Source organism: Sinocyclocheilus grahami, unplaced genomic scaffold, assembly GCF_001515645.1.
Source record: "Sinocyclocheilus grahami isolate Dianchi unplaced genomic scaffold, SAMN03320097.WGS_v1.1 scaffold176.1, whole genome shotgun sequence".
NCBI classification, from domain to species: domain Eukaryota; kingdom Metazoa; phylum Chordata; class Actinopteri; order Cypriniformes; family Cyprinidae; genus Sinocyclocheilus; species Sinocyclocheilus grahami.
Genome location: NW_015505355.1, coordinates 1,681,588 through 1,692,272, shown reverse-complemented (window position 1 = coordinate 1,692,272; position 10,685 = coordinate 1,681,588). Strand labels below are relative to the sequence as shown.

The following is a 10,685-nucleotide window of genomic DNA, read 5'->3' as shown; positions in this document are numbered from 1 at the left end:
TTTTCTGCAGTGCTACACGGACCTGTTCTGTTTTCCGACTTTTTAGGTTTGACCACTCCAGCTAAGTCGGGGCCTCCTGCATGCTTCTGCTCTGAGGAGCAGTAAGCTCTGTACGCATGAATGGTTATAGGGTCCCGCTATTTCTTCAGATTCTATCAGGTCTGGTTATACGGGACCCAAACTCTCTATCGATATAGAGAGCATGAGACCGTGTCCAGTTGCACCAGTGGACTGTCTCTTATTGGACCCTGCTGGGTTACCCCTTCTAATCTAGCACCACCTTCTAGTCAAGCTGAGAAGTGCTCCCCTCACTAGGCGTGTTTACATTACAGATTTGCGCAAAACTTTGGCGATATTTTATAAATGTCGATAAAAAAGTATTGCGAAATGACGGCGTTTCCATTAACCAATGTTATGCGACTAAAACGTAACCTTTTGCCTCTCGCGATAAGTCATGGCAACGGATTTTAGTGGGATTTTGGCTATATTTATTCAAAGCAAAACTTTGGCGATATTTTATAAATGTAGATAAAAAAGTATTGTGAAATGACGGCGTTTTGCCTCTCGCGATAAGTCATGGCAACGGATTTTAGTGGGATTTTGGCTATATTTATTCAAAGGAGGCTTATGCGTGTATCTTTACAGAAGCAGCAAAGAGAGCCGCTTCAAAAACATGCGTGGCGCGGCTGGAATAAACCATAGCCTGTATAAAAACATAAACAAAAGCATTGAGTGGCCGCAATCAGCTTCAGTGACCGTATCAGAGCCACACTACAACGCAGACGTGTGCAGTGTAAATTGTCTAAGCATTAATGCTAGGGAAAGCCCCTTATACTGGAGCGTGGCCACAGTGTTAGGCCCGTCTCTGTCGCCTCCTTGGCCAGTTGCCTTTATTTTTGGACCCTGTTGTTCCCTGTAGAAATGTATGTTCCCCTTCCAGCAGGATCCTATTTTTGATGTCCCATTTGCGATCTATCTGCTCCCCGGACATGGCTGTGTTCCCCTCACTGCTGGAGGGTCCCTTTGAGCTCGCTGGTCCTGGACAGACTGGGTGAGTCCTTCTCTCGACTTGAGAGTTACATCCTTTGACCCTGGGCTATTGATCGCTTCGGTCGAACTGGGTTTCTCTCTCTCCTCACTAGGGGTTGAACCCTCCGCTCTTGAGCTCCGTGGCAGTGACATCAGGTATTTGGGCCGCTTCCTGCTTCCCTGATTAGCTGCCTCTATTTGGGTCAAGCCACGCAGTGCTCCCCTCACCTCGGAGGGTTGTATTTGAGCCTGCCGCTCTCGATTGAGCATCTGTGGACTTCTCTCATCGAGTCCTCAGCTCGTTTGAGCTCCATTGAGTAGCAGCCTCAGGTTGTTAGGCCTCTCTCCGCCTCCCTGTAGAGCTGCTCTCCTTGTGGGTCGAGCTTAGCAGCACCCTTGGTGGTTTCATATGAGCACGCCTCTCGATCTGAGCGTCCGAGTCCCCCTTCTATTTTTGAAGTTGGGCCTCCACTCCTTTTGGCATGATTGCTCCGGATAGCAATCATGCCAGGCGGCTGGGCCATCTCCTGCCTCCCTGGCAGGTTGCTTGTTAAATGAGCTAGCTGTGCTCCCCCCCATGAAGGGCCTCTTGCAAGCGCGCTGCTCTCTTCTGGGCATTTGTGAGCAGATGCTTCGGAGTCTGTTCTGTGAGCTTGCCACAGTCACATAGGGCTCCGAGGGTGGTTTTCCATTAAAAAACTTCGGTTATCCATTAACAACAGTGTTTCTAAATCCATGCTATGGTAAGTGCACATGCTGAGCTTCTGTGCACTTTCTAAAATCCACATTATGGAAAGTGTGCACACTACGCATTCTGCGTACTTTCTGAAATCCTTTTATGGTAAGGGTTACGCGCTGTCAGCCTCGTTCCCTTTCTCTGAGTTGGTTTAGGCCCCGGTTCTCGCCTTGGGCTCCTCTCAACTTATGTATCTCTGTTGATACAATTCTGAGCAGGGTGTTGCTACAAAAGATCTGTCGAGTCAGTTCTTTGAGCAGGTTTATTCAGAACTGGCGGTAGCCCCCCCTGGGTGGCAGGCCAGGGTCTGGTTTGGTTTTTAGCCGTATCCTAGCCGTATCCCCTTAAAGGAATCTGCCCTAGGCTTGGGCTTCCTAGCCCAGCCCTTAACAGGTAAGTTCCTTTAGGGTATATGATGGACTGGAATCGATTACTTGTGTATTATTCTGATGTTTTTATCAGTTATTTGAACTCTGACTATTATTTGAACTCTGCACCCATTCACTGCAGATGATCCATTAGTGATCAAGTGATGTAATGCTAAATTTCCCCAGCCCACTCAGATGAAGAAACAAATGCATCTACATGATGGCCTGAGGGTGAGTACTTTTTCATCAAATGTTTCTTTTTGAGTGTCACTGAAATACACCAGTGCTAAATACAAGTCATAAATCACTTTAGATTCGCAATGTTGTAACTCTTGAAATACATTTGACTGACACAACAAAACAATATTAAAAGTTATATAATTATGTTACATTTTAAAATGTTTAAACATTGAAAGATACACTGTGTAATAGAGTTATTTAAAGGTACAGTAAGCAATTTTTGAGAAACGCTGTTGATATTTGAAATCACCAAAACAAATACGCCCCTGACCAAAAACATAACACCCCTATCTTGATAGCTCCGCCCATACTTGTGATTGGCCACAGTGTGTGTTTTGGTGCTCAGTCCCATTCACTTTCAACAGCGCTTCTCAGAAATCGCTTACTGTACCTTTAAGTTCTATGACGTCATAAAGAGCCTCAGAAGCATTTAGAAGATGTGAGTGTGATGTGAGTACCTGTGGAAGGCGCAGTTCTCTGTAGAAAAGGCTACAGTTTCACGTGCCGACCTCTCGGCTTCAAGCTCGTTTAGTCGGTAGTAGTTGCCCCCCTGCTGAGCTGTGGTGGTCTGTGGGTGTGCAGAGGATAATGACTATAGACTATAATGTCATAACAAAGACTATAGAAATTCAAAGTTGGTTAATTTCTATACTAATGAATGGGAGAAACTGAAACGTGCAATATGGCGGAAGAGTCCTGCCTTCTAAATTAAAGAGCCAATCGCTGATTGGTAAAGTCATTGCGTCACTGCAGTGGTCGTTAGAATCTCCGGTTCCCATAGAAACCTGAGGCTAGACCAGCCAATGCGCATGCGCAGTCATGGTCTGCCCTGAAAAATAAGCTTTGTAAACGCTATTTGAGCATTAGAAACAACATTCATGGGGCAGTTCATTTCAGCTTTTGTTGCTGATTTGAAATATGCAATTTAATTGTGAGTTCATAGGGCAGTTTTTGAGATCTCAGGATTCATTTAGATAGGACTTGGTCTTGTTTGAGCTGTCTGGAGGCGTTGCAAATATGGCCGCTGAGTGAACAGACTTTCCTTGAAAGGGACTTTGTTAGTAGTAACTGATTGATGTGATGTAGTGTGTTGTGTTGTGTGGTGGGGGGTGTGTGTGATTGACTAACAAGGGCGAGGTGGTTATTCTCTCCTGTCAAATGAACTTTAATTGTTTATGGCAACCCGACCCCGCCCATCACAATTAATAGCTGTTCATCACTGTTTGCACCTGCTATAAACCATATTTATTTGAAATCGAAACAAAAAGCGTACCTACAATTCTGTCAAGTTTTTTTTTTTCATATTTCAAAGGACACTTGACATGTAGGCTAATAAACTCTGCTGAAACTATGTGTTGTCTTGATTTAAACACTTCATAGTCATGGTATAAGATGCTTAAAAACAGCAAGATGCTGTAGTCTTCAATCTGCATGCTTACATAAACCAACAATTAATATTAAAGATAGGCTACTGATGAATACACAAATGTTCCTCGGATTTGATTGCACTCCTGCGAACTGTAGACAGACCATTGACATTCAAAGATATGAAAATAAACGGCTTTTAATGAAAATAAACATTGAAGCTTTTTATGATGTTTGTAATCTTTATTTTGGAAGAAAGCTGCATTTACAAAATGAAACGTTGCACAAACTGCGCAAACATAGTGACACAGGCTATGCCTGAAAAAGTCTATAGTAAGCTACTTACAGCATTTCCAGTGTCTACAAGGCTTACTAACATCCCAGACGTTCTCTAGGATATTATCAGTTAAAGAACAGTGTTGAATACGGTAGGCTAATTAATGCAAGAACAGGGTCGCAAAAAAATTGCTTTTAATAATAATAGGGTTAAATGTTCCTGTGTTGGTCTCTTCTGTTTTTATTTATTTAATTATTTATTTACATACACAACCTATTTGGCCGATGCATTAATGTCTTTAATAGCTGATTTTAATATGCAAAGACAACGAAATCGCACCTGTGAGAAGAAGCTGCTGCTGAGTCGCTGACATACAACTTCTGACATCAATATTTGCATCAGCATTTACATATTTGCGTCCATCAGTCACAATGACCAGAGGTGAGCGTTTACTCTGGGAAGAGAGACAGAGGAATTCGAGAGAGCGATTGATTGGCAGCTCGACCATGAAATATTAAGAATAATTGGAAAAAGGCAAAGACACAAACAAACTTTTGGGCTTATATGAAGTTGTCGTGCTGATCTTGTAAAGAGTTTATTGCGCTTTTGAGAAACATGGCTGATGGAGAAAACGAAGTGGCACCCTTGCCTCGACACAGATTCAGGGATTTTTTGCTTCGAGAGCAGACACGGCAAAACGATGCCAAGTAAGTGCTCCTAGATTCCTCCGTGTTGTCGAATGGCTCAAAATTGAAATCTTTATATATATTTTTATACTGTTGTGTTAAAAAAACAGTTAGTATTATATAACTCCAATGTGATGAAGTGCAGAAATAGAAAATCAGAGCATCATATTTTAAGAAGTATTTATGAGAGATAACAATCATTCCTATTGTTTAAGCAGTAGGATAATTCTGTGCTTTGGCTTACAGGGTGCAGGTTGACTTCTATGTCAAAGAGAATAGTTTCAAAGAACGCCTGCAGTTTTACTTCATCAAAAACCAACGATCCAGTATGTCTCCGATTTTTGTCTCTTTACACTTTATTTTCCTGTTAAATTCTCAGATCTTAAAATTATGTTTCTTGTTTCCATAATACAAGGAATTCAAAACATTTTTGAAAAATATATTTTTAAAGAACATTGTTTAATTTCACACCTGTCTAAAATTAAATGTAGTTATAAATAATATTTTAAAATGTGTGTTTTGTTCCATATTTATGTTCCAAAATGCACTCACTTGTTGAGTGCATGTGATCACATGCTTTTTTTAACTATCCCTGTCTAAAATGGTTTATAAACACTGTTTTGTATTATTCAGGTCTCAGGGTGCGAGTGTTTTATCTTTCGCTCGAGGTGTTAAGCTGCATTTTGTATATAACCAGAGTGCTGAAGGACTCAAGTGAAGCTGAATATAAATGGTATATCTTTTTTTATTGTTGTAATTTCTTGTTTCTAATTCCTTATACACAATCAGAAGGACAATACAATAAAACATCTGGCCCAAGTTGAATGAGTTATTTAAAACAAAACTTGAAAATAAATACATTGCCTCATTATGTAAAAGTGACTTCTGATATTCTGATTACTACATTTTTCTAATGACTTAAAAATGACTGTTCCATATTGATATTTGATATTTCATCTCTCCTCATAGCTTGGACGTCTCATGCAAAAATTATACCCTGTTTGAAATCAACTGGTATGTAGTTCCAATGAACTATAAACAGAAATTGAATATAAACTTGCTCTGATTTATTCATTTGCACCATTTTAATAACCCTGTATTGTTACCAGGGCCTCAATTATTTGGGTTCACCGAGATCCCATACTTTGGCATGCACAGGTAGTCTTGCAGATAAATCTTGTAATATCCAACCATTTCTGACTTTTCTGAGTATTTTTGGATTATTTTGTGCAAGGTTTGTGTTATGGAACCGATATAAGGTTATTAATAATCATTAGAATATTCATTGGTGTATGTATTTAAGAGTTATTTTCTTTAGGTGTCTGTTGCAGTCATATGTTTATTCATAAGAATCCTGCTGACATATCTACGATACAAGGTATGATTTTTCTATTTCATTTATTTATTATTATTTTTGAATTTTCTTAGCTTTGTCTCAGATGTTAGTTTACAAGAAGCATTATCTGAATGACCCTGAAACCATGGTGCAAAATTAACAAGTAATACAGGCAACTTACTGATATATTTTCCATGCAAGTATATTGATAACATCTGTGATCATTCTGTTTGTTTGTGCTCTAATGATCTAGGGAAACATATGGCCGCAGGTACTTCAAATAGCGTTTATCTTGGAAATGATTGACACTGTGCCATTTGTGATTGGAGTAAGTATATAATTGGAAAACTGTTGACACAACAAACAATTGACACTAATAGTGCCGTGATGTTGGTACTGCCACATCTAAACACAGTTCTTTCCGATCTAAAGATTATATAAAGATCGATTTAAGGCATAATCCATTAATATGTTCATCTGGTCTTCTTTTATTATCGGTGTTGTTTGCTAAAGCAATGATATCTTGTACTTAAGCTTATACATAGGGTTAGAGATTTTCCTAAATATTAACTATCCAGAAACCAGAATATAATGAAGACTCCTTTTGACTTGGGCTTATAATTAATCACCTAGAATACAACATAGCAAGAACCTGGCAACCACCAGAACACCCTAGCAACAACATAGCAACTCCCTGGCAACTATCTTGCCTGAACAACCTATTAACCACATAATAAGGCCCTGACAACCACCCAGACTACCCTAGCAACTGCATAGCAACACCCTGGTTACCACTCTAGGAACCACTAAACAACTCCATGGCAACTACCCTAAATGCCTTAGCAACCAAAAAGTAATACCCTGGCAACCACCCAAACCATCCTAGCAACCACATAGCAACACCTTGGCAACCATTCTGCCTGAACAGCGTAGCATCCACAAAGCAACGCCCTGGCAACCACTAGGAACACTCTAGCAACCACAAGCAACTACCCTGCCTGAACAACCTAGCAACCACATAGCAACACGCTGGCAACCATTCTGCCTGAACAGCCTAGCATCCACAAAGCAATGCCCTGGCCACCACCGGGAAGATCCTAGCAACCACATAGCAATGCCCTGGCAGCTGCCCAGAACACCCTTGCAACCATAAGCAACTCTCTGGCAACTACCCTGCCTTAACAACCTAGCAACCACATAGCAATGCCCTGGCAACCATCCTGAACAGCCTAGCATCCACATAGAAATGCCCTGGCTATCACATACTGTAGCAATGCCCTGGCAACTTCCCAGAACACCCTATCAACCATTAGCAACTACCCTGTCTGAACAACCTAACAACCACGTAGCAACACCCTGGCAACCACCCATAATACCCTAGAAAACACAGAGCAATGCCCTAGCAACTACTCTGAACACTCTAACAACCACACACAACTCCCTGGCAACTACCCTGCCTGAACATCTTAGCAACCAACTAGTAATGCCCTGGCAACCCCCAAGACTGTCCTAGCAACCACACAGCAATGACCTGGCTATTTATACTGAATATATGAAACATTAAAGACAAAAATGATTTTGTACTGTGGGATGTTTTGAGTTAATTGAATTCCCTATGTATAATAACCTTGTTAAAGCTTGTCTATGTTCTTCCAAACTTACTTTGACTGAGCACTGTGAAGTGATTTTACATATAATTTCTTATCAGTGTTATCACTGTCAGACTTCCAAAATCCTTCATCTCTTGAATTAAGATTATAGTAATTTAATTTTAAAGTAATTTAATTAGTCACCATGAAATCAGAGTTTAACACTTCTTTTTACTTTGAGACTATTCTGATTGTTGATTTTTAAATTTCCAGCACTGGGACACATTTTTATCACTCACCATGGAGGCAACTTTCAGACAAGCTTTCAGCGGCAATGATGATCAATTCATTATGTAATTGGCAGATGTGCTGCGCTGCAAATTAAACAAGAGAACCCATCAAAAACATTAGAATAGCATTGCATTACTAAATGGCCTTTACATGGCAGGAGGCATTGTGCACATCAAAAACAGGCAAATCAGCAAATTAATATTATCCAGCATATAGTTTTTTGCAGAAAATATTCAGATTTAACCTTCTTTATAATCGTTAACATTTTCTCAGTAACTATAATGGATTACAGTTACATTTATTTTGTAATTAAATTATGTAACGCCGTTACATGTAACTAGTTATTCCCCAACACTGTTTTTTATAGATTACATTTGTATTTTGGTGAAATGCTTCAGTTTTTTCAAAAAATGTAATGGTTGCTCTTTGTTGTAACAGATTTTTTATTGTCCTTTCCGAAACCTCTTCATTCCTGTGTTTCTGAACTGCTGGCTGGCAAAACGTGCTTTGGAAAACTTGGTTGTGAGTATATATTTGGAAGAAAGTATCAAAAATGTATATACTGTATATCTGAAGTTCTGTCATGAAACTATAGATGCCACAGTCCAATAGTTCAACTCAATCTGACTTAATAACGTCATTATCACATGGCGCAGCTGATTGTTTTGTTTTTTGTATCAGCAGCCAATGAGATCACTGCTCAACATTCAAATACTTGGCTAGTGCTTGCTGTAGCAGTTGCAGCGTGCTTCATTAATCCTCCACCTCCCCCAGCTCCACCTGTATAGATCTGCTATGGAGTGATCATGTATGCTATATATGGAGGTTATTTCATATGTTATATGTGCAGCAGCAGTATTTCCTACATGCTCATAGGAGCATGTTGTGGATGTATTGGCAGTAGTAAGTCTTGGTACTTGCTCTGCAGCAGCAGCAGTGTAGCAGATCTATTCTACCAAGACTAAACACATTAACATTGCCATGACCATTACCATGCTAAAACCTGTGAGAGTTGTCATGACAGAAATATATTGACATATTTTTCTCTGTGGCTTTCAGAATGATCTTCATCGTGCTATTCACCGGACACAGTCAGCCATGTTCAATCAGCTCCTCATCCTCATCTCCACCATCATCTGCCTCATTTTCACTTTGTGAGTCAGCCAAATATCCACTCACACATAAGCAACACACACAAATTCAACCCTAAACTGCTTGTCAGACAGAATTTCTCAAAAACTGTGTCTCCTAGTCTTAATCAGTGTTCGCTTTTGTTTGGCTTAGACTGCAGTATTAGCCATGCAGCATGATCAGGGTCAGAAACAGATTGAACTGCAGCTCATTTTCTGTGGTTTCTGCTTTTAGAGGGAGAAGCACTTACTCACCACAAATGTACTTGTCCATCCATGCTCACATCCTTATTAATCCCTGGTGTGTTGCCAAGCTAATTGTAAAATAGAGTGGCTCTAAAAAGTGTTTGGACATTTAAAGAATACATTACACAAACATAGGCATCCAGGGGTGTTGCAACTGAGGGGAAAAGGGGGAAGAAATGCATAGGGCCTAGAGCCTGAGAGGGGCCCCAACTTTGCAAATGGTTACAGAGAAAAACTAGGCTTCATACACTCATAGGGATAGTTCACACAACAATAAAAATTCTGTCATCAATTGCTCACGCTCATGTCATTCCAAACCTGCGTGATCTTCGTTCATCTTCGGAACACAAATTAAGTTTCTGTGGCTTGACTGTGATAGGACCCTTGCTTTCTATGCAGGGTCAGAGAGCTCTCGGATTTCATCAAAAATATCTTAATTTGTGTTCCAAAGATGAACGAAGGTCTTACGGGTTTAGAACAACATGAGGGTGAGTAATTAATGACAGAATTTTTGGGTGAACTACCCCTTTAACGACTGAGGATCACACAATACCAGTTTTTTTAAGTCATTCTGAACACAGAGAAACATTATTTGCCCTAAACTTAGGCCATTTACACCTGGTATTAAGATGGGTTTTTGTCAATCTGATTACAAGTGTACAACGCTAAATACAGTTGTAAACTGGGTCTGAAAATCTCAGTATCCCTCTATTAAACTCAACATCAAGCAAGCTAGTCTGGTATTGATGTAAAATGGCATCATGCAAGGTCGGAAATACCACCAAAATAAAATAATAATAATAATAATAATTAACTGCCCCTGTATGAATTCTTCAAATTGTTTGTGTTTATAACATTTATAGTTAAAAAATATCATACAAGCAAGAGTGCTATTTTCTAGAATAGAAACCCACTTTGCAAATGTGACATTCGTTTTAGATGACAGTTCAATACACTATAAATTAATTATATTAAATTTACTATTGTTAGATACAACATTGTTAATTTGGACTCTTTTTGCTCTATTTTGCCAGCAAAAAATAGTTCCAAACTAAGCAGAATAGTTATGTCTCTCAGCAACACATAGTGGAGTTTTGTTTTTGAATGATTCATTTCTTTTGAGCAAATGATTTAGTGACCCATTCGTAAAGACAGTGGTCAATTGCTTCGGTTTGAACGAATTGGTTGAATAAATGATTCTATGATTGAATTAAGACTTGCTGCCACCTACTGGCTGTTTAGATTCGTATGTACAGGTAATAGTGTAATTTCATTTTCTATTTCTATTCATTTTTTTTTAAATATATACTTAAAATTATATATTTAGAATATTAATCTCATATACAATTATTAATGGAATTGTAATTGATGTGTAAATGGATTTTGATAAAT

The 10,685-nt window shown here is 39.3% G+C and overlaps 1 protein-coding gene across 1 annotated transcript in view; it reads left to right on the top strand.

Annotated features, from left to right (window-relative positions):
* Positions 1-4,630: 4,630 nt before the first annotated feature.
* Positions 4,631-10,685, top strand: part of kcnt2a (potassium channel, subfamily T, member 2a) — a 34,306-nt gene continuing 28,251 nt past the window's right edge. Inside the window, exons 1-8 of the mRNA XM_016283619.1 lie at positions 4,631-4,722; positions 4,948-5,027; positions 5,335-5,434; positions 5,811-5,859; positions 6,020-6,079; positions 6,291-6,365; positions 8,356-8,439; positions 8,977-9,071. Of these exons, the coding sequence (XP_016139105.1) occupies positions 4,631-4,722; positions 4,948-5,027; positions 5,335-5,434; positions 5,811-5,859; positions 6,020-6,079; positions 6,291-6,365; positions 8,356-8,439; positions 8,977-9,071 (635 nt within the window). The remainder of the gene's footprint in view (positions 4,723-4,947; positions 5,028-5,334; positions 5,435-5,810; positions 5,860-6,019; positions 6,080-6,290; positions 6,366-8,355; positions 8,440-8,976; positions 9,072-10,685) is intronic.